Here is a 24,924-nt window from a genome sequence, read left to right as displayed (position 1 = left end):
ATTCGACCCGTTCAAATGAGTCTTATCCGTGAAGGCATTCTTGGCCGTTGCAATAGGAGTGGGAGTGCTCAAAGATGGATAGTGTGAAGAAGTGTAGTGTGGGAAAGATGGGGTAGTGGAGTACACTTGGGAATGGGCTCGAGAGTGCCTATCAAGCATGCGGGTAGTGTGCAAGGTGGATCCATAGGTAGGGATGGGCTGACTAGGCATAGGCATGGTAGCCACATGAGTAACCCAAGGAGGTAGGATGGGAACACGGGGAGAAGAAGATGGGAATCCCTACGTAGGTGTAACCCAAGGAGATTGTGAAGACGCATCATAAGCTGAGGATGAAAACCCCTGCGTTAGAGTGGTCATGTGAAATGGGAAGTTGGGGATAGTGAGGGGGATGCCCATCACAGTCATCCAAGGTGCTATGGGTGTGCTCATTTGCTGAAAGGTGAGAGACACTGTGTTAAAGGGTGGCATTCCCCCTAACGAAATACCATGGTGCAAAGAGGTAGAGAATGGGGTGGAGAAGGAGAAGGTGCGAGGAGTGGAGATGGAAGATCCAACCCCTAGGGTGTGTGATGTAGATGTGGAGTGTAATCCAAGGTTTTAGAAAGATGATGAGAGGTGATCAAGGTGTGATAAAGAAGAGGGAGGGATGGGAGGGAAGTGAGAAGTGTGTGTGACATGCTCAAATGAAACGGAAGCTATAGATGTACCTGAATTTTGCTTCTTCGTGAGCCCCCTCTATTAAAGTTTACATACGCAAAGTCATTCGGATCTTGTATTTCAAAAGAAGAAACATGTGAGGGTTTTGATTCATGCAACTCAAAAGGATTGTACAAACCTGACATTGGACTTGGTTGAGATGATGAAGATGGATCGCCAAATGTTCCGAATGCCGTATGTTCTCCATGATCAGAGAGGTGGCCAACCTCACCAACCGGTCCAAATGTGGTAGCAAAGCTTGTAGGAGAGGTGTAAACATCACCGTATTTCTTGCGATGGTACTCCTCAAAGTCCTCCTTTGTCATGTTAGTGAAATATGGAATAGGAGTAGCAAAAGATGGTGAGGGTGAAAGTAGAGTGTTGTCTTCCTCATGGAGTCCATAATGCTGTCTCACGGCCCTCAGTGATAGAGAAGCTTGATAGGACATCATAGGAACTGGAGAAGAAGGTATTTGGGACATTGCGATTCGGTTACGAGTTGTATTGTGTGCCTTGCACAAAGACTAGCTCTTCACAATATCCCCAGGATACCCTTTACAAGAGTACCGGCTTTGATACCATGTGAAGAAAATTGCTAGGTTTTGCACTGAGGAAACACAGAATGTATGACCACGACAAAAACACAAAGAAACGGACACAGACACAAAGAGAAAAACTCAAAACCCTAAATGTAAAACTCGAAACTCAAATATAGAAGCTCAAACACAAATAAAAGAAGGGAGAGAGAAAATACAACTCTGAAGTAAATGAATGCTATAAGTGAATGTAAGAGTGTAGAGTGTGCTTAAGGGTAGAGCAATGTTGGAGTGTGACATCCACTGAAGACAGATCCCAAGTTTGTAATCACTAGTCGGAGTGTGAAGTGAGAGGAAACTGCAAAACGCTGACACCAGGGGCTGTCAGAGATAGAGGCGACAGCTGCAGAGAGGAGAGATGATGCTAGGCGACTGGAGAAGGATGCAAACGCAGGCTGTAGGATGTCGCCTAATGTTGGAGATGCTGGCGATGGGAGCTGGGGGCCAAACGCAGCCTGGGAGATAGCGCTAGACAGTGGGCGACAACTCGAAGAAGGCGCCAGGGCATTGTGAGGCTGGAGGGAAAGGTGGTAGTAGTTGTGAAGGCTGGACAACCATGTGGAGGTAGACTGATGGTTGTAGTGGAGAGGGTGATACCTGCACAGACGGAATGAGACTAAATGGAGACAGTCTGTCTATTTATAGATGTAGAAGGGTGCCCCAAAATTTAGGGTTTTTGGGAGACCACTGAAACTCTCTCGGATTGCTTCCCTTTTTAGGGTTTTTCATTAATTAAGTGTGTTTTGGGGCTGTTTGAGAATGCTAATCAGCTGAAAAGCGTGTTTTAGCTCAACATGGAGTACGAAGAAAACTGCTAGGGTTTGCACTGAGGAAACATAGAGTGTACGACCATGATAGAAACACAAAGAGACAAACACAAACACAGAAAGTAAAACTCAAACCTAAACGCAAAACAACAGTCTTGAAGGCTGGACAACCATATAGAGGTAGATTGATAGCTGAAATCTGTACTCAAGGGTGTGAAACCTGCACAGGCAGGAATGAGGGTGAATGGGGGCAGCCTATCTATTTATAGAACTTAAAGGGTCCCCCAAAAAATTAGGGTTTTTGGGGGACCACTGAAACTCTCTCGGACCACTCCCCTTTTTAGGGTTTTTCATTAATTTGTTTTGGGGTTGTTTAAGAATGCTAATCAGTTGAGAAGCATGTTTTAGCTCAACATGGAGTTGATGTGTGCCTAGCAGGCTATGGAGGATGGAGGTCCATAAGAGAGAGAGAGAGAGAGAGAGAGAGAGAGAGAGAGAGAGAGAGAGAGAGAGAGAGAGAGAGAGAGAGTGGGACGAGAAAGAAGATCGCGATGGTGGGGAGAAGGCTCGCGATGGCGCCGCCTGCTTCTGTCGCCCTGCAGATGGTCGTCTGACCTGTCACGATTCGCCGTTTCGCCCTCCGCTTCATCCTGCGCCTGTCTGGCCCGTCGGGCGCCTGCTCGCTAGCAGTCGCTATCGTCCGCCTGGTTGGCGCCCGTCCGCCCTGCGCGTCAGGGTTTCTGCCCGCGCCCGACCCCTGCCCTGCGCCGTTGCTGCCTCGCCTGTCCTGCAGTTGGACCTGGGCCCTGTTGACCGTCGCCGCCCCTGCCTTCGTTCGTCGCCTGTCCAGCCCTGCCGTCCTCTGCCCCCCCTGTGGTTCGCTCTCTTGCACGTGCACTGTTAGGGTTGCGCCCTGTCACTCGCGATATTGGGGCGGGCTACACCTGAAGCTGCTTCTCCAGTGCCCGTCCTGTTTTGCCTGAGAAGGCGCGAGAGAGAGAGCGAGAGAAAGAGAGACGCTGCCCTCGCCCGTCAGCCACCGTGGTGGTCGTCCCAGACTTTTAACGCCTGCAACCTGTCCGTGTGACGTCTTGCGGGTCGTCCTCCACCGTGTGCGCAACCAGCTTATAGGGGTGCAGCTTTCTAACGCAGCTGACACTGATCTGCACTGTCGGTTAGTCCTTCTTCGAGATCAGCTCGTCGTACACGATGGCTGGTTTGGATCTGGATTTCATAGACCAAACGGTGGCAGCACTTGGCCCGGACTCTGATGCTGAGGAACCGGAAGATATGGTTCCGTGCCTTGAAGAATTGCCCCCGGGTCCTGACATCCAGCCTGCGGGTAAACATACCAAGCATACCCCGGAAGAGATAGGTGTTATTCCGGATCATTCCTATGCGCAGGTTGCTTCGGATTCTGTGGACTCTCAGGAGGTGGACTGGGAGCATCTGTTGGAATTTGCCAACACTCTGCTTGGTGAATATGTTCAACATAATCAGGAAGCCTTCTCTGACTCTGCTCCAGACGATGTTCTGGAAGCTACCGTCGACCCGAAAGCTGTCCTACGCTCCTTTTCGGTATTTTATGATCGCGCGGTGATACTCTTCTTCACTGGTCGCATCCCGCTGCTTTCCCGTATTCGCCAATGGTTGCAGAGTCTGCTACAAGGGGAATGTGTTGAAGAGATTTTTGTTGGATCCCGAGGTTTTTTTGAGGTCCTCTTGAAAACAGAGACGCACCGTGCTGCTCTCCTGTCTAAACTGCCTTTGTTTTTTGATCGTCGGTTGGTTCATGTGGTTCCATGGCGCCCGATGGCAGATTTCCAGCGCCTCCTGCAACGTGAATGCCCTGTGTGGGTAGAAGTGGAAAACTGTCCGGCTGTTTATTGGCCGCTATTGAAGGATGCTATGGCCGCTGTGGGCACGGTTCTGGTCCCTCCCAGTCTCAGGGCTGTGAATCGCAACCGCTTGTGCATGTTATGGGATACTGCAAGGAAACGGCCTGCGTGGTTACGCCTCAATTGCTCTGGTATGCATCCGTTACACTTTCGTTTGAAATGGGGCAATTTTGCAGGCCATTGCTTTTCCTGTGGACAGTTGGGGCACTTTATGGCTGAATGCCCAGAGCAACAACACGTTTCAGATGCGGGTCATGTTGCTCCGCCCATGGAAGATATGGTGTGTGATGCTCCGTCGTTGGATACTATCCACCCGCCCCAAGTTCTGGCCAAAGGCAAACAACAGGTTTCGGGTCTGGATTCCCGTGCCACTGATTGGGTTGAAGTTCGTCCAAAAAAGGCAACAGGATTGGTGCTGGCATGGAGAGTACTGTGCCTACTACCTCACAAGATTCCATGCGAACCTATATGCGCATGAAGGAAATGATGTCTTCCGAGCGCTCTGCTCCTGCTATGGTTTCTTCAGCTCCCCGTCATCAGCCCGCCAGGAAAATGTATTCGGATCGCCTAAAGGGTCCACCTGCCCAGCTGGCTTTTGATACCAGAGGCAATGTTATTACTACGTGGGACCGTCGTTACCCACGTTCCAACCCCAGGCAAGCAGATATGCCGTCTACTTCCAAATCTAGTCCTCAGAACTCTTTTGCGGTGTTGGCGGATTTCTTGGATGAGGGAGTCCTGGACATTCTCGCCGACAAAGTCAAATCGAGGCAAGTTGTGCCTCGTACCTGATTGTGTTTTGTATACACATGAAAATAGCCACGTGGAATGTGCGAGGAATTTGTTCTCGCCACAAGCAATATATGAGAATCAGTGGGATGTCCTGTGCGCTGTTGAGCACAAGAGTCACAGTGATGCCGGTAAAGTTGTGGATTGCCATGGCTTTCGTTTGTTCTATGCAGGAACACAGGCCATGCATTACTCGGGTATGCTCATGATTGTACATGCCAAATATCAGCCTGTTCTTATTAGAAATGATGTTCATGGCCGCTTTTTGGTGGTTGAAATCTTATTCGAAGGGGAAATCCTATGGTTACTTGGCCTCTATGCTCCGAATGATTCGTTATCTCGCCGGGAGCTTTGGCAGACTTTACAGACTTCCTTGTCACTTGGCAGACGGGGCTTCTTCATGGGGGATTTCAATATGTGTGTTGATTCTTCCCAGTCTACATCGGAACACTCGGTCATGGATGCGCCGGAAAGTCGTATGTGGCAAGAGTTGGCTCTTGCTGTTCTTAAGCAAGATCTTTGGTCCTGGCTACACCCGTCTTCTCTAGGCTTTACTTTCCATTCGGCCCAGTATGCCACAACATGGTCGCGGTTGGACCGTATATATATCATGCAGAATGATGATTTTCTGCCTGAGATGCTCGAAATAAAAGTGTTGCAGCAATATGTCTTGTCGGACCATTTCCCTCTGCAGTTCGAGTTGCTTGCACAACCCATTGCCCCTTTCAAGCAATTTTTGGAGAGACTCCCTTTGCGTTTCAACTCGTCCTACTTAAAGCATACAATTTTCCAGGGCTATATGCAGCAATTGCTTGATAGATTCTTCTTGGACTTTTCCTCTCAGGGCACTGCGTCATTTGAAAGATTGCTCTCTAATGTGCAGCGGGTTGCTCGGCAATATGGGATCTATCATGCCTCTCTTTGTCGGCGCCGTCGACAGGCAGCGGAGGACCTGCTGGTTTTGGTTCGCTCCCTGCTGGTGGACACTCCGGATGATGCATTTCTGCTTGCACTGGCCATGCGGGTGGCCGATCTTATTAAAGAATTCCAGTTAAAATCGTATCAGCAGGCCAAATTGCAACATCTGACAGAGACTTTGCAAGATAGTGCATGTCAGACCCATAAGTTCTTTCGAGCTCTCCATGCCCCTCCTGCTCGAGAGAATATGACCAGACTCGAGGATGCACAAGGCCACCTTATCCTGGATCCACAGACTATTGTGCATATGTGCAGGAATTATTTCCGTGACCTTCTCGGTTCCGCTTCTCCACCTTCCGCCCAAATTACTCAGGCCCGTTCGGTTTTTTATGACCTGGTCCGCAATCAGCTTCCGCAGGACATGCAAGCTACTCTGGAGTCAGATATTGGTGAAGCAGAGGTTATGGATGTCTTGTTACGCTTGCCCAAAGATAAAAGTCCTGGTTGGGATGGTCTCACCAATGAGTTCTTTGAAGCTTTCGCTACCCAACTGGCGAAACCATTGCAGGCTTTGTTTCAGCAGGTGTGGGAAACGGGGATCATGCCTCCCTCATGGAAACAAGGACTTATTAAACTGCTTCCAAAAGTTCCTTCGCCATCTAAGTTGACACAGTGGCGTCCCATTTCTTTGATGGGTTCAATGTACAAAATCTTTTCCAAAGTGATGGCGAATCGGCTCCATAAGCATCTCCCTGCCCTTGTGCACCCTCTCCAGTATGGTTTCATTAAGGGCCGAAATATTCTACACAATGTTTTGAATGCCCAATTGGCCATTGATTATGCCCGGCATTCTAATCAGGAGGTGGTACTGATTCAACTGGACCTGGAAAAGGCTTTTGACTATCTGGACTGGTCTTTCGTTGCTGACCTTATGTCTGCTATGGGCTTTGGTGCTTTGGATGTCTCGTCTGATCTACACCATTAGCACTGCTGCGTCTTCGCGAGTCATGCTGAACGGAGGTGTTACTGAGCCATTTGTCCTTGCCCGTTCTGTCCGACAGGGGTGCCCTTTGAGCCCTTTATTCTTTGCCCTTGCGACACACCCAGTTCTTTCCATGTTATCACATATGGCCGCCTCCTTCTAGTTGGCCGGACTGTCACTTCCTACAGGACAACACTTCATTAGCCAATCCCTGGCGGATGATACTTTTATGATTTTGCGTGCGGACAAGGATAACCTTCGAAAAGCATTGGATGTTTGGGGTCTCTTTGGTCAGGCGTCAGGCCTTCGTATCAATGCGCTCAAGTCAGCCATTCTAAGCTGCACGGAGTCGGATTTGCAGTCCTTGGACTGGCAGGGTCTGGTTGCTCCTCGAGGTTCCATTGTCAGGCATCTTAGATACCCTTTGGGTGTTGATGTTCCCCCAAAGCAGCTTCTACAGTGGATTTCTTAGAAAATGGTGGCCAAGTTTATGTATTGGAAGTCTCAGGCCTGGCCTTTTCATGTTCGCCTCAAAGTAGCCCAGATTATTATGTTGCCAATGCTCACATATTTCTTGCCATTGTTGCCCTGGACTCCTACGACTCTGAATACTCTCACTCAGTCTATTCGCTTCATGCTATGGAAGAAGGATTCATTGCATGCAGGTATTTCCTGGATCTCTTGGTCGCATGCGTGCACCCCCAAACGCATGGGTGGCGGAGCTATTTTAGATGCCCAAACTCACATGCATGCTCTTCGTTGGTCCCTTTTCCGCGCCATGTGCTCGGATAATCATCATCCGTGGGTCGCTATTGCCCGTTATTTCCTCGAGGGCCATGGGCTTCGGCATGGCAATACCCAACTCCGGAGTTCTTGGTGGCACGTTCTGAATGCTGATTCACGGTTTTCCAGTTCTTCTTCATCGCTGCTTACTCATTTGGTGTCTTCCTGGAAACACGTCCTTCAAAAGGCTCAGTGGCACCCACCGGAGGATCGCTTGGCCACTAACTCTTTTCAATTGGAATTACTAGCAGTCTCGCGTTTACTTTCGTGGGAAGGTAAACATGAGCTTAGACCACAATTCAACCGAATGGCACGTTTGGGCTTGTCTTCAGTTGCGGATGCCACCCTTGCCAGTCGCAATGTGCTTATATCGTTTCGTACTGCTAGACGGCTTTTCAGGATCCCTCGTGGATATACGCCTTTATGGGAACAGCTTTTGACGGTGATCCAGAGCAGACAACCCTTTTCTGCTCTTGCTTCAAATCATCCCTGGCAGGATTGGGACCTACAAGGCCGGCTGCATTTGAGCAAAGTTTCTGCTAACCAAGTGTATCATCTTCTGATTAAAGATAATCAATGGCTAGTTACTAAAGCGAATGCTTTATGGGGATTGCGTAAATCCCGGTCATGGTGGAGGGCAACTGTGATGGAGGGCTGGGTCAACAAGACACCCTTTAAATACAAAGTTTTTCTTTGGAGAGTGATGATTGGGGGTCTTCCGCTTGCTTCGGCTCTTTCCAAGCGACGAATCTCCAATGGCACCTGTTTCTTTTGCACCACTACTATGGAATCCGCTCGCCACCGATTTATTTCTTGCCCCATCGCTAAGAAAGTCTGGTTATTTTTGTCGGCCGTTTGGCGAGGGGTGGTTGGTATCACACTGCGCCCCTTTGATTGGGTTTTGGGCCAGCCCAAATACCCTACTCCCGCACAGCCACATATGAAGCTCATGTATCACTTTCTTCGATACTGGGGCTGTTGGCATAACTGGACCATTCGGAATGCTTTTCTGTTTGACTCCGCCCACAATGTTCAGCGGCATATTGTAAGGCTTAAGGGCCTCTTGTATTGGCAGTTAGCTCTTCTCCATCGTTTTGATTTGCTCTCTACGGAGGACTTCCGTCCTTGGCATATGGCAATTTCCTCCGCATCCTTGCCATGAAATTGTAACTTGTAGTACTTAGCACCTCTTCACATGATGGCTTGGATTGTCGTCATGTTCTTGTAATCAAGTAATCTTGTATTTTTTTTGTAATTAATACAATTACCTTTTACGAAAAAGAGAGAGAGAGAGAGAGAGAGAGAGAGAGAGAGAGAGAGAGAGAGAGAGAGGGAGAGAGAGAGAGAGAAGCTCGCAAGACACAAGAAGTTGAATAGATTGATGTGATAGTTTGTGATGAAATTATAAGTGATGGGGCCTGAATATATAGGTTGAGGTATCCACCTACACCTTTCATCCTTATTAAATGCTAAGTGGTGTAAAAGGTATTCACACCTATACACTTTTACACACAATAATGTGTGCTCACACACGGGAATTAATCTAACAAATCTCCCCTTCAAGTCTTGGGTGATTGAATGTGTGACACGAAATATACGAGAAAGAAAGATTGAAAGGTCTTACCTTGAATAGGCAATCTCTAATCTCGTACAATGATTCTTGAAAATGAAATACATAAGTGAGAGAGATACAACTCGAGGTAGATCATGACATGGTCTACTGAGAAACTCAAGGACCCAATGTAAGACATGGTTTAGAGATGTGTGTGCATGGCTCAAAGACTGATCAAAAGCCAGTGTGGCTTAGAGGTACTTCGCACATGACTAGAGGCTAAATACACAGGTATAGCTATCGAGATCAACTCAGAGGTCACTTAGAAAGTGGCTATACTCTCCCCTTGAAATAAGCTCTTAATAGAATCATAAAAGAAAAGTAGTCATTTTGGATAAAAATTTGGGCAGAGCACCCCACACATAGTGTTTGGAAAGGTCTTAGCACATGCATGGACATGGTCAGTGTTTAATTCCAAAACACATTTTTTAAAAGGTATCATCAGAGGTGGTAGGTGGCTCATTAGAGTCACTATCAGATAAGGTATTAGTAGCAACATATTGGGCATATTGCTTCTCTTGTTGCTTATTTTTCTTCTTATAGCATTGATCGACAGTGTGACCAACACGTTTGCAATATCAACACTTGGGTGGTTACTTCTTGGTGGAGAAGGTTGCCAGTGCAATGTCAACATCTTGGTTGCACCTTTCGTCATCCAAAAGAATGGCAATCATTTCTTCATATTTCATCTTTGGAGCGACCTTTAAAGTTGTCACGGTTTTACGGAATTGTGCTTCTTTCGTCAGGCTATTAAGAAGTATAGCCTTTTTATCATCATCATCTAGACGGCTTTTGAGAGTGGTTGATTGTCGGTAAAGAATGTTTAAATGATTGAGATGCTATTTAAGAGTCTCTGAAGGATTGTAGGAGATACTAAATAATTGCGTTTTTATGAATAATTTGGAATTATTAATCTCTCCCCCAAGTGTGGTTTGAAGGCCATCCCATATCTCGTTTGCCGTTTTTGTAAGATCAAGGTGATGAAGAAGGTTGTTAGAGAGGTTGAGCCCAATGACAACGAGTGTGCCTTTATTCTTCTCGAGTCATTCTTGATGAAGTTCTGTGTTGCCCGAACATGCTCTGGCTGTTAGTGGAGATGACTTTCCATGCGCCTTCTCGCATGAGTATGAGCTAGATCTTTGTCTTCCAGATGGAAAAGCCAACCCTGAGAATTTCTCAATTGTGATGCCATACCTTGACATTCCAATGGTAGATGCCATGGGGAGAGCTCAAATTGAGAAATAAATTTGAAGAAAGAAGGCTCGAATTTGAAAAGCCCCAATTTTTATTGGATAAATGACGGAAATTTTGATAAAAATCAAGAATCCCCAATTTCATGTGAATTGCCCCTAACAAATGTTTAAACTTTTGATTAAGGTTTAATGTGATAAACCTGATCATGATTTTGATGCTAACAAGAATGTGTCGGGCAAGCCTAATGGTGACGTGTGTTAGGTCAACGGGTAGGTGGAGGCACAATCGCAGTGTGTTGATGTGTTTGTAGTAGTTGTGACGGGTCGTTGGTTAGCAGTAATGATTCTTTAGACGTGATGTCAAAGCATAAGCAAAAGTTGATGGGACCCACAATGGGAAGGCAACGTTTTGGTGCACAACCGTGTGGGCAGAAGTAGTGCGATAGAACCAGGACATGTGGAAGATGGTTGGAGCATATTGTCGTGCCAACTGGTAGGTTTGTTGTCAGTGAGGGAGGTGCCTCGATGAGGTAGGCTGCATGCCTTCTGTGTATTCTTCTTCTTCTTCTTCTTCTTCTTTTTCCACTACAGGCAAATAAAATAGAGCTGCTATAGCAACATTGATATGAGTTGGCTGAGGCACACATGCTGAGATGAGTAGTACCTGCTTTGATACCACTATTGGATAGGAGTTGATGTGTGGCTAGCATCATCCTCCATGAGAGAGAGAGAGACAGAAGAAGAAAGAAGAAAGTTATATTAATGTCTACGAAAGGCCAAGTTGGCCTATGAGACCAAAAGGTTACATACAAAATGTTTGGGAAGTTTTCCAAGTCCCAGTAAAGCTACTATCTACTGTTATGGTAAACTAGGTGAGTAGATACAAAATGGTATACAGACTCCATACAATCTAGATGCACTTCAAGTGCAGTGTGGAACTGCTCATGGAGCATGGTCATCCTAAGATGTCCCGCATGGGCATGCCTAGCATGGAGAGGCTGAAGCGGCGGGGTATGGCTCCTCGGTGGCGGTGTAGTATCCGCTGTACTTGCTGGGTGTGGGCGTCGAGCTCTGCCTCTCTTTGTAGCTCTATCCAAGGTGACTCCTCGGGGTGGGGCCACTGGTCGGTTGGCTGCAGCCCTCCTTGTAGAGGGGGTGGCCGAGGGTTTGTAGAACTCTTGGAGGGTGCGTTGCTGTGTGTTCCTGACTGTTTGGTCCCGGTCGGTCCCGTAGAAGGTGGTCTCTATGTCGGTGTAGCTTTAGGAGGAAAAGCCCGAGGCATTTCTGGTCAGGGAAGTCTAGTATTTGGGAGAGTGGCCCGAATCCGTCCTTGAGAGACAGTGGAAGCAGCCTGTGATCTCGTAGTACACTAGGCATCTAGATATGTAATGTTCTTTTGTCTCTGGCTCCAGCTGATAGAGTTGACAGATCCTGTCCTCTGGGGGAAGAGAGTATGCTCCATATTTGCATGTCTCAATCCGTAGCTGGTATGATGATGTACGGAGTTGCTCGGTGGCACTTCGGACCCCATGGGACAGGTGTACATCCATGTATCTTGGGCGTATAATGAAGCCGTGAAGTGTGAGGCGTAGGAGGTGCTCTTGGTAGAAGGCCATCTTCTTCCTCGGATCGTTAGCTGGTAACACCCATGTCTTGGCTGTGTGTAACTGAATAACATTTGCCATGATGCCGCGGTTGAACTCCTCTCGGCTAATCTTCAGGTGGGGGCAATCCAAACTATTTTGTATGGGCGGGAGGTGGTCCATGTGTAGCCCATGCAACTGCAGCCAGGCTTGAGTACGGGCGTATTAGCATTCAGTGTCCCCTTGCGATGCGAGTTGTTTGGATGATTCTAGTGCAAGGTGGGTGTATTTGTGTCGTGGTAGGCTCCAAAGCCTGTGCAGGAAAGTCACCGTCTGGGATAGGGCCTTTGCTACTATAGGTAGTGGTCCCAATTCTGCCTTCACGATCTCGCGTGGTATTGATGGTTTACTCCTGATCAGCTAGGAGATCATCATCACCAGGGGGTGAGAGAAAGCTCTTGCAAGTACACAATAAACCGAATAGATTGATGTAATAGTTTGTGATGAAAGTACAAGTGATAGGGCTTGAATATATAAGTTGAGGTATCCACCTATACCTTTGACTCTTATTAAATGCTAAGTGGTATAAAAGGTGTTCACACCTAAATGCACTTTTACACGGGGATTAATGTACTAGTTGTTACCATGGATCTGAGACTATAAATTTGCATCATTTTGGGATTTGTCTATGATTAGTTTGGCATGAGTTTTTGCCTCAGTTTTGACATAAAATTTTGATAAGTTTCAACTCAGTTTTTGATCAATTTGAGAATCGTTTATGATCACTTTTAGGATCAGTTGTGCATTAGTTACTGATCTATTTTTTCAATCAGTTTGGGGTCATATTTGCAGCAGTTTGTGATTAGTTCTTAGTCAGTAAGTGTTTAATTTATGATCAATCTTCAATGGTTTACAGCTGGTTCCATGGACAGCAGCATGTTAGTGAATTGCATTGATAGATTCACACATGGTTTATGGTGAGCATATGCTTTATTATGGTTATGAAGTCAGAATAGTTATGAAACATGTATCATGGATGCATCCAATGGGTTTCTAGCAATAACTTTCGACTAGTTTTCAGATGTATGCCATGTTTATGCTGGCTGGAAATTTTCAGCAAGGTTTAGGGTATGTGGCATGGTTAGACAACATTGGCCAATGTTGTGATTGTGATGCCTTATGGAAATTCCTATGCAATATCCTTTTCCTTTTGCACAATGCAGTGCAATTAAGGATGATTGTAGGGATTTTAAGCGGGAGGTTTGTCAAGGGGACATGAAATTTTGAGGTGCTTTAATCTTGCTTATAACATTTGATTTAGGACAGTTTTTTGGCCGACAAGTGCCTGTGGTGACAGTGGACACTAGGGACTAGCATTAATTAATTAAGTAATGTCACTTTAAGGGTCAACGGAGGTTGGGACAACTCCAAGTTGCAAATGGCCTAGCCAATTTAATTATGGATGGACACATTGAATTTTGACTAAGTTCAAACGGGCTGAAATTAATTTTTAGAATTTTTTAATCGTGAAAATTAATTTAGTGGGCTCGATAGTGCTAAAAAATGGGTTAACAAGGTTGACACGCCCCCCTCCCCCCCTGCCCAACCCCAACAACAACCACCACCACCACTTGTTCCCCATTCTAGTAGTATACTATCTTCCTCTCTTTCCCTCTCTTATTTAAAATTCAAATTTCAAGCTTAAGTTTCAAGCTCTCCATTCGCGAACTCTCCCCTCAAGCTCTCTAACCCTACTCTCTTAAGCTCTCCTTTGCCATATCTCCATCCTACCTCCAATTTCAAGCTCTCCATCGGCCATCCTCTTTATCCTCAAGCTCTTAATATGTAAACTCATGGTATAAAGTCTATAAATGTTCAAAGTGTATTATTTTGGGTCCCAACATTAAGCATAGGCATTAAAATTATATGTATAGTTTTTCTTATCGGATGTAGATTCAAGGTTTATTAGTCCAATTAGTACCGTACTAGTATTGGATGATACTAATTGGACATCATTAGCCGTGACAACCCTAGGCAAGAATGACCATGCAAATTGAGAAAACATGTTTGGGGGTTGACACTTAGCCATTTAGTCAATTTTTATCTGGTGGAGGAGAGATAGAAAAGGTTGACAATCATTTTTTGAGTGAAAAAACAGCAATGGGCTGCAGATTTGGTGGATAACAGGAGGATTCTTGTTGCAAGCCCTAATTTACAGTAGATTCAAGGTTTATTAGTCCAATTAGTACCGTACTAGTATTGGATGATACTAATCGGACACCATTAGACGTGAGAACCCTAGGCAAGAATGACCATGCAAATTGAGAAAACGTGTTTGGGGGATGACTCTTAGCCATTTAGTCAATTTTTATCTGGTGGAGGAGAGAGAGAAAAGGCTGCCAATCATTTTTTGAGTAGAAAAACAGCAATGGGCTGTAGATTTGGTGGACAACAGGAGGATTCTTGTTGCAAGCTCTAATTTACAGTAGTAAATAGGGTTTACCAGCCTCCTTGAGACATGTGCCATAAGTAGAAGGCATCTCACATTGAAATCAACACTTGCAATTTGTGGTATTATTAGGGATTTCAGATGCCTTGCCATCCATTGTAAATTTGTGGTATTACTAGAAATAAGTGAACGAATGAATGAAGTAGGGAAAGTTTTAACTATTAGCTGCTCCTATTGCCTCCACCTTTAGGTCTCCTTGCTCAACTACTATTCTCTTGCTTGTGAGCCTCAGTTTCAGTCAAATGATGACATTAGGAGCTCTGACACTCAATCTATCATGTGTTTTGACGAAGGAGACAGATTTGTTTACAACATGCATTTCTTTTTCAGTTGGTTTTAAGCGAGTGCTTAGTGGCTGATGTTATTTTCCAGGCCATTGCATTTCTTTTTCAATGACTTGGGGCTGCATTTACACTAGAAGATGGCGCAATCAGCCTTTTCCGTTGGCGACCAACATTTCTTGATTATTTTATTATTGATGGTCAAGACCGCTTTTTAGGCCGAGATTCATGCAATCGGCTAGTTTCCAATATTATTGGCTATCTGTAGCTTGCCTTTAGTGGCTGGTCATCATTCTTCTTTTCAAGTTTTAGCACACTCGGATATTCGACTCTCCTCTATGTTCTCATGTCGCCTTCCGTCATGAGCCTTATCTAGTGCTCTCGTTGACACCTTGGGCTGTGTGCAAGGAGTGATCATTCCATCTTTGTATTCATCTTTTATTCAATTCACTGCAAATTTCTCTTTTTTCAATCTCTTCTTGTTGTAGTCTTTTCCTTCCCTTCTCTCTTTGTGCTCATGTTCCTCTTCCATTGTGCACTCTCACATAGTAAAGAGCAGAAAACAAGGACTTCGAGGTTCTACAAAGAGAAGAACACACTCAGCTTACTCTTTGCAGTAGTTTGTTGCGAAGAATACGGATTTGTTCAGGTCTTGAATGAAGTGTGCGGGGCATCTTCAAGTTCTCTTTGTAGGGTGTAGCTAATTTTCCCTCTGTGCAGGCAGCAAGACACCAAAACACAAGTTTTTGGTGTGCTTGTAGGTCTCATGGAGTACTTGTTTGTCAAGTTTAATGGCTTAGATAGGGAGACCATTCAATCTTCCTTCTATAGGCAATCTCATCAACTAGATTGTCGCGAAGAGGGACACAAAGATTGATGTTCAGAGCCATGTTCTCACTCTAATAGATCGAGTAGATGAGAGCCTTCTCCAGCCCCCTGCTTTTCTACATAATTCTCACAAGGCCCATACTGCAGGTCCCCACATAGTCATTATGGCATTGTGTGTCAAGTGCTCATATTTCTCTCCCCGAAGAAGCTTGACTTCCTTCTCTCCCCAAAGAAGATCGACTTCATGATGCGAACTACTCTCTTTGGTCCTACAAAGTGGAATGTATCCTGACAGCTTCAACTTGTCATCTGTTGATGAGTTTGCAAGATTTTGTCCTTGAGCATGTGTGTAGACTTGTGGCGGCAGCGAAGGTGTGGATGAACTTGTCTTCTCTAGGGCAGTTAGGTATGATCCGTCGAATCTGTCTAGTCCATGGACTTATTACAATATCGATCATACACAAAAAAATGTGAGATAAAATTTGGTTTTCATATGGTTATTAAAATTACATAGGAAATTAGTGGATAGTCTAGTAAATATCACTTGTTTTAACATGAGAGTCTTAGTTTTAACTTTTAAAAACCACAAATATAGTGAGAGCACATTTTCAATTTTCAACAATGATTCATGAACATGACAAGTAGTTGAGACAAAATGTATAATCCAATCCCATTTATAAGATTGAAAACATCTTTATTGGATCAAAAAAAGAGTCTCAAGATCTAGCTGCACTGATGGCAAGTCACAAGTACCATATGCAAGTACAAAAAAGTAGGAGATACAAATGTCAAAAAGAATCTAAAGTCTACTAAGGCTAATTAGTTAGATGAGTCCTCAGCCCAATCACTCAAATAAGACTCATGGTCATCACTAGATGAGTCTGATGTGCTTGGAACAAAATCCCCATTACTAAGGAGGTTCCCATGCTTATCTTTAGAGAGCGAGAGCATGAGGTCCTGCACTTCTTCTCTTGCTATTCATCTCCCATTCTCTTCTTTCATTGTAGTCTTTCTCTTTCCTTCTCTCTCTATGTTCATGTTCCTCTTCCATTGTGCACACTCACAACCACATAGGAGTTGAACACCACCTTTGGCCACATTTGTAGATGGATCAAAGTGACATTTGATAGCCTCAAATTAAACTTGAGCCATTCATCAAGATTGGGCATAATTTGCAACACATTGGGTCATCACTTCAGCTAAATTTTCAGATTTGTCCTCTCCAAAAATTTGGGCTTTGACCAATAACTTCCACAGCTTCCATATTGCCTAGTTCAACATGGTTCTCACAATGTCTCATCGGCAGCCCACAAGAATTTTGGGGTCCCATCGCAAAGCTGCCAAGCATCGGTCAATGAGTTCTTGTCAGCTGCCTAAGAACCTACCTTCCAAATTATTACTCATCTTATGTATTAACTGCTTGCTTTAATCAGTGTAATACAGGGTTCCACCACCCTTTCTTGAAAAGAAATGCTGGTTTCATGGTCTTACCCAAATTCATTTCTTTTATTTGCTGCTGGGGTTGCTATATGAGAGATGCTGTGGATTATCCCGAATCGAAGGGTTTGAGGATATTACAATGGTTTGGCCATTGCATGAGTTAAGAATGGTAAACAAGTCTCAAATCTTGCATCAATTGACCACTTGGGTCAGGAATAGAGGTTCTCACTTGCTTGTGCTGAGCAGCCAAGGCATTATTATTCTTGTTAGCCTTGGTTGCAGTCAGTATTTGAGAGCCTCAAAAGTTTCTTCATCTGGAGTTGTTGGGAGGTGATAGTAATTTGTTGTTCGAAAAGCCAGTAATATATAGTCATAGTTACTGGAAATTCCCAGTGGTCTGAAACTCCACTTTGGCCGTCTCAGGTTTCTGTTTACATTTCTGTTCACATTTCCATTTCCACCTTTCTTACCCCTATAGTCACTGGGAACTCCCTGAAACTCCAAATATTTTCCCTTTGCATTCATGTTCTTGTTTCTGTTTCTCTTTCTGTTCCCTGTTTCCCATAATGGGTGCTTTTGTAGAAGTTTGTGGTGCATCTTTCTACACCTATTCTGCAGCTGAGGTGTTTGTTTAGTGAGATAGATGGAGCTCAGCATGAGCAACACGTCGGTTGGATTAATGGTTGTGGAAATGATCTCCTAGGAAACAGAGCCTTTAAATAAATGAGATACACAAGGGACACATCTGAGATTAGCTGAGCAAGATGACAATGTAAGGTTTTTAAGGACTTACGTACTATTTAATTGATCTATTTCCCACACTTTCAGGTTCATGATTTTTTATTTGGATGTATTTGGGCAGGTGAGGTTGCATATGAGCACTCACTTTTACGTCAGGTTTCAAGCCTTTTACGGAGGCTTCCAGCAATAGACTCAACCAAATTTCAGGATGATTTTCTGATGGTAATTCTTTACTTATGTAGTAAAAACTGTTTATGTATCTGCAGATGGCCCATATAAGAACAGGTACATGTTTGAGATGGCTTTGAACTCTCCCTTTCTTTGCAGGAGTACAATGATACTCTTCTGATGGCATATCTTGCAATGATAACAAAGTGTTCAAGGTAGTTCCTAGTCTTGCCTTTTGGAAAGCAATCTTCTCTTATTATGTCCTGGATGATGTCACGGTAGTAATCATGGAACGTGGTGACTGTCTCTTTCAGCCAAAGCCTTTTCTGCATCAATTTTTATCATAAACTCTGACCTTGCTTGATTTTGCAATGCAGTACCATCAATGAGCTTGTGGAGAAATTCAACACAGCCTATGATAAACAGATGAGAAGGGGGGGCAGGACACCATTCATCTAGCATGGGTCAGTGCCCAAGAGCCAGTTTTGTATGTCAAGCGTAATAGTAGATTCTCTCATGTGGGTTGGGCCTGTTCTCGTAGAAACTGTAAAAAGAGATTACCAACCCTTTGTTAAAAGTTTCCTTTTAACAAAACCCTGAAATTTTGAAGCCAACGGTGGGTTCATTGAGTACATATGACATCATCTCTGACATTGTATAATTTTCTGCACTTAAGCACTAGGCTGACTTGAATGATCTTTTGATTCTGCCCAGTATGGCTCGATTGTGTTGGTACTTTCCTTTCCTTTGAGAGATGTTTCAATAATCATGGCTGCCTCTAAAAAGACTGAAGGGGTCCACGTGGTCTGTTGAAGTGATATGTCCATATGTGGCATCAATGTCTTTTCATTGTGGCATTGCATATCACCTTGTATATTCTTGGGTCTGTTCGACAAACATGCCATTTGCTGGGTTTGTGTTGAAAGAAGTTGATACCAACTTAGGGTTCAAAAGACGATGCAATTTGTTGGAACTTCATGGACACTTTGTTTTCTGCTCACGTCAACCCATGTTCTATCCCTTTTGCCTATTCCCAGTTCGAATATTCCCCCAATCTGAAAAGAAAATTCAAAAGAACAATCAGCATCGCTTAATTGAGATGTTGAATCTTGCTCAATAGATCCTGTCTTTTTGGTGAATGTAGAGATAGGTCATCTGCAATGAAATCAATTATGGGCGCCATCAAGTTCCTAAAATTATTGCTTGTGGCTATGATTTTTGATGTGGGAAGATCAAACAAACTCCATTCGTGGTACAGTTCGCGAGATCCTGTTTGCTTTATAGGTCTACTTTTGAAAAGGTTTTTTCTGTTCTTAAAAGCATGCCTTGCACACATGGTCTCTTACTATTATTTCTAGCAATGGCCAAGTTGTTGAGAGACCAAGTCATTCAATATATTTCCCCATACATTCTTATTTTGGCTTCCATTTGTAGCCCCAAAAAGGCTTGATTTGGATCGTTATTAGTGTCAAGGTGCCACCTAAGAGAGTTGGCATGCCACCGGAGAGACTTCAGTGGGCACCACTCGAGACAGTTTGTGCCTATAAATATGCGATGGACTTCCCTCATTCATCATCCCATACATTGATTCCTGTTGACATTGTCACTCTCTTCCATATTCTTATCTCCTTTCTCCATCCTCTGCATTGTCGCTTCACACCCGGCGAGGACATTATGGTTCATGGCTTTTGTATCTATCTCCACTTGGCATTTTGTAGCTTACATCATTAGGACTCAGCTCTTCTCACCTAACGTCATTGTCAGGTTTCATTTGCAGCAGATTCAAACCGTTTACATCATTAAGACTCAGCTCTTCTCACCTACCTTCATTGTCAGGTTTCGTTTGCAGTAGATTCAAACCGTTTACATCATGAGACCTACATCAAATACTTGCGTTTTTGTGTTTCCTTCACTCTTGAAGGACTGCCTAGTAGTCACTTGTTTGTAGCCACTTATATGGAGAGAGCTTCATAAGATATTCTTGCATTTTCTTTTGCAGTCAGTAGCAACCATCATCTTAGAGAGATTTGAGTATATCCTTCATCTCTGACAGCTCTTGAGGATTATGTTTGCTCCCTTTGCAGTTGATCGTCCTTTTTTTCACTATTTAATATGACCTTTGATATCTTATTGTTGGAGGATTTTGTTTTGCCCCCTTCATTTTGCAGGTTTCCTTCAGATACTATTACCAAATTAGATAAGACAGTGAAGTAATCTTCAGAGCTTTGGTTATGTTGTATCAACTTGATTCACTTAGCATGATTTAGTGATTCATCATTCATCATTATTTTGTTTGTTTTTTGAGCCGCTTTTTCGTCTGAATGTTTGTTGTACATGATGTGTTTCTCCTCGCAAACCCTACTGTCTTTGGTTTGCCTTCACAACTCATATTTTGGTATGGTGGCGCTTAGAGAGAGGAGGAGATCCTTTGCATGGGATAAGTTAGACAAGTTACAAGAGCAACATCTTTTAGTCATCCCATGTGTTTGTTGCATCATCAAGAGTTATCCTTATCTTGTGTCTTTCACCCTCCCTTTTACGGGTTGCTACTCTAGCACTATGGCTTCTCTTGATGGATAGTTCATTGAGTATTCCTATTGTGGCAAGAATAGTCATACTATAGAGGACTATCAACTTTGCTTCCCACATCAGTGGAATATATACATCTGCCATTGAGCACTCCTCGTGCCATATCTCCCTTCTAGGTCAAAAGATAATTCTGCAACGGCTATCAACTATCAAAGTATTATCCTCCAAGCAATAAGATGCATCCTATGTGCATTAAGTCCTTATGAGCAAAATGAGCATTAAGCACCATGATCTCTTGGAGACCGTTGCAATGCCCTATAGAGGTTCCCTCCACCTTTTTTAGGTCTAATAGCTTCCACTGCCATGGGTTGTGGTCTTGCACTTGGCTCCACCAAGATCATGATTGTTGGATACTGTATTCTTGTCATTCCCCTCTTTTGAGAAACAATAGTTCGACTAATTTCTCTCATTTGGCTTTGCAGTCCGCTCTAATGAGAGAATAGTTATTGTCCATTCCTCATTCCCCATGAGTTATTTGTTTGCTCGACTCCTTTGTCCTACTCCATAGACACCAATTTGGATGCGGGTATGAAGGAGATTTTGTGTGATACCCCTTCCTCCACTCCCTCTTCTACTCGGGTTCGAGAGGCCACCTTTGGGAGCAACCTAGACTTTGTTCCATTGAAGCCCTAAATCTTCGTCGGCCTTGTAGGCAACATTTTCTTTATCTTTTGATGTTTTGAAGATCGTGATCCATGAGTTTCTTGATTCCCTATCTCTTAAGAGGGGGATTTAGTGGGGAACTTCAAGGGTGCTCATCTTTTTTCTTCTTTAGAGGGGGATCCCATTCCTTTAGCTTCGGAGGGGGTCCTTTCTCATCCTTGAGATCTTCACACATCTTGTGGACAACCCTAAGGGTGGTTGACATCAGAGGCTCATTCTCTTTTTACCCTTGACACTGAGGATCTACAGGTTCTTCCTAGTTTGTGGCTTTGGATGTATCAACCATGGCTTGGTGTCTTAGCTTGCATATACCTTCCAACATGGAGTAACAAAGCTTGTGGCTTCTATCTTAGGGTTGAGTTTCAAGTTCTATCAGTGCTACTATTCTTTACTATAATTACCTTACATGTGGAATATTGGGATTCTTGAGTTGATCTTCTCTTTGGGACTTCTTGTTTATGCTCCTTTTTGGGCCTTAGATGGGGTGTTGAGGAACCAAGTCATTTAGGACATTTTCCTTCATTCCTATTTTGATTTCAATTTATAGCCATGAAAAGGATTTATTTGGATCATTATTTAGTGTCGGGGTGCCACATGAGAGAGCGGGGCGCCACTTTAGACTTCAGTGGGTGCCACTTGAAAGAAATCTGTGCTTATAAAAATGGCATTGACTTTCCTCATTCATCATCCCACACATTCATTCCTTTTGACACTACATCACTCTCTTTCATATTTTTCTCTCCTTTCTCCATCTTGTTCATTGCTATTCACAAACTGTGAGTAGGACATTATGGTTTATGGCTTTAGCATTTATCTCCACTTGGCATTTTGCAACTCATATAATCAAGAGTGAGCCCCTTCTCCACTCGGCATCACCATCAGGTTTTGTTTGTAGCAGATTCAGACCGTTTACATTAAGTTACACCCTCTTTATGAGCCTTGCATTAGATACCTATGTTTTATTACTTTTTTCACTCCTAAACTGCTACCTAATAGTCACTACTTGTCTGTAGCGACTTACATGGAGAGAGCTTCATCAGAAATTCTTCCGTTTTCTCTTGCAAACAACTGACTGCCCAATTTTCACCTTGATAGCAACCATTATCTCAGAGAGACTTTGCCATATCCTTCATCTCTGACAGCTCTTGAGGATTGCATTTTGCCCCATATACAACTGGTTTTCCTTTTCTTCGACATTCAACATTACCTTCGATATCCTACCACGGGAGGATTGCGTTTCGCTCCCTTCATTGTGTAGCTTACCTTTAGATATCGTTGCTTGATCAAACAAGACAATGTAGTTATCTCAAGAACCTTGACTCCATTGTATCAGCTTGATTCACTTAGCATGATCGAGTGATTCATCATTCATCATCATTTTGTTATGTGTCTTCTCAATTTCTCTTTTCTCCCAGTGTTTATTGTGCACACTGTGTTTCTCTCTGCAAACCCTACCATCTCTCTGGTTTGCTTTCATAGCAGTCATATTTTGACACAAGTGACTAATAAATCAATTAAGGATTGAGCATGCTTGTATGTGATGCCGTGGACAAGAAGTGTTTTTGGATGTCTTTGAATAGTAGCTTGTTGATCATTGAAGCCTTTTATGTTGGAAGATACCAATTTTGTGCTAAGCAAAGGCCATTTAAATTCGTAAGTGAATCTTTTGTGATTCTCCATTAACCCACTTCAATCTCTTGTCTTGCCACCACCATGTGAGGGATGGCGTTCTTTTTTTTGCTCAACCATATACTGTGAATTGGGCCAATTGAGGGTGCTAAAGTTATCAACGCCAAATCTTTGAGTTAAGGTAACTCTTTACTAGTTTGATTATCACAAGCTCAAAAAACAACTTGCAACACACATCCATGGGTTGCATGCGAACCATGAGGCATGTCTTCAACTACTTGGTATTTCTAGTAAGGGAGTGGCAAAATCAAGAAGTGACGCGATTCTCACATTTTTATCGAAGATAGTAGCAAAAGGTTCTAATCATTGAGGTTTTCTTGTAGAATGAGATTTAGAAAAACCAAAACAAATGGCCTCCCACACTTCGTTTGGGTTCTTGTTCTTGTAGGAACCATTGACAACCTGAAGCTCATTGGTTAATTATTTGTAAATACAAATATTGTTGCATGGGGCCAAAAATATTGTCACAAAAGGCTTCTATAGATGGAAGGAAATGAAAATACGTAAGCACGAGGGAATACAAATTAACTCTTTGGGGGATGTGAGGAACCTAATGTGGAGTAATCAAGATGCTTTAAAAAAGCATGTGAAGTTCAAAAGAGTTCTTATTAATCTATGATAGATTTGAAAACACATTAATAAAAAGAAACAAAAAAGGAGAGAATCATGGAGAGTGGGAAGTATCTAGGCCATTATGTGAGCCTTCATTATGTCACCCCTCATTCCCTTTGTTGATATGCATTTCGGAAACCTAGCCACCTCTCATATTTGCCACTTTGCACACATGTAGGTGAGTGAAGAATGAGTATAGGAACTCGATCATTGAGTTAAGTCAACCATATGCTTTCTTCCACCATATCGTCATGACAAAGGTGGCTAAACTAATGTGAGTGAAGCTATATGTGTCCATAAACCACAAACTAAAACTCTTAGGAAAACGAAACTATGATACCCATTTAAAAAGCTTAAAACCATTGAAAATCATATTGCATAAGTATTACGAGGAAATGGAACCTTTGCAATGTTATAAAGTATAAACATTATTTAGGCACATTGTAAAAATTGCCTATCTTGGAGAACATGGATTTAAAATGATCTTCAATTATTAAGAGGAGACAACCACTTATTAAAAGAGAGACGAGGCAAAGAAAGTAGCACCATGGATAGAGCCAACATAATAAGCAAAAGGTTACTCTTTCATGTGATGGAGCATCTTTCTTAGATGCTATATGGACATGTTATATTTGTTCGAATGTAAGCATTTAAACTTCATCGTCTAGAGCACTCTTATATGATGGAGTGGGGACAATCCCATAAGTTGTAAACATTTATCATATTGTTGGTTTTGGTTTGGGATATAACTTCATGTTTCAAGTTAATGTATACAATAATGGGTCCGATTTTAAGCTTGGAAGTTGTTGGAAAAAGTAGTAATAGGGCAAAGTACGAATGCAAGTAGTGATGGAGGAGAAATGACAAAGCGATGAAAGGGCTACAACTCCAAATAATGAAAGAGAAGAAATTACAAAAGGTAAGTATATAAACCTAAACTCGACTAGGGTGAGATGTGTACTAATACAAGGATAAAAGATATCTGAAAGTAAGAAAAATTGAGTGTATGCTACAATAACCCCCTAGGAGTGATGATTTGAATGCGTATACGGATTTAATGGATCATGGTGTGAAGAGTGAGATGTGAGAAACTTTGTAAAAAGCTCATAGACCAAGTTGATCTCACTTCTTGAAACTTAATACCATCCATAATGATAATGCATTGTGCTAACATGGAAGAGTGGATTGTTCACAACTATCAAAGCACTTTGACTATCAATGTAGATAGTGGAAGAGGATGATTGATTGACTCCAAAGGTTGTACCAAATCTTTGAGCCACACTCTCAAGTTTCAACTATAGTTGTGAAGGTTGCCCTATATGTACATTGACAAGTTGAAGTGATTAATGTAGGTGCCTTTTGTTTACATGGAGTACCTAGAAGCAACTATTAGGAGAAATGAAGGTGCAATAGAAAACCCACAACTCCATATAATAAAAGAGAAGAAAATACAAAAGGTAAGCATATAAACCTAAACTAGACTAGGGTGAGGTGTATACTAACACTATAGTTGTCAAGGTTGCCCTATACGTACATTGACAAGTTGAAGTGACTATTGTAGGGTGCCTTTTATTTACATGGAATACC

The 24,924-nt window shown here is 43.2% G+C and overlaps 1 protein-coding gene across 1 annotated transcript in view; it reads left to right on the top strand.

Annotated features, from left to right (window-relative positions):
- LOC148011159 (COP9 signalosome complex subunit 6-like) overlaps positions 1–18,497 on the top strand; it is an 81,585-nt gene extending 63,088 nt beyond the window's left edge. Inside the window, exons 7-9 of the mRNA XM_087670698.1 lie at positions 17,738–17,838; positions 17,944–17,999; positions 18,162–18,497. Coding sequence (XP_087526824.1) covers positions 17,738–17,838; positions 17,944–17,999; positions 18,162–18,243 — 239 coding nt within the window. The 3' untranslated portion in view covers positions 18,244–18,497. The remainder of the gene's footprint in view (positions 1–17,737; positions 17,839–17,943; positions 18,000–18,161) is intronic.
- The last annotated feature ends 6,427 nt before the right edge of the window (positions 18,498–24,924 follow it).

This window comes from Lygodium microphyllum, chromosome 28 (genome assembly GCF_053477565.2).
Source record: "Lygodium microphyllum isolate KBCC chromosome 28, Lygodium_microphyllum_v1.1.10, whole genome shotgun sequence".
NCBI classification, from domain to species: Eukaryota; Viridiplantae; Streptophyta; class Polypodiopsida; order Schizaeales; family Lygodiaceae; genus Lygodium; species Lygodium microphyllum.
Note: the sequence above shows the minus strand (reverse complement) of the source record. Positions and strands in the feature narration are given on the sequence as shown.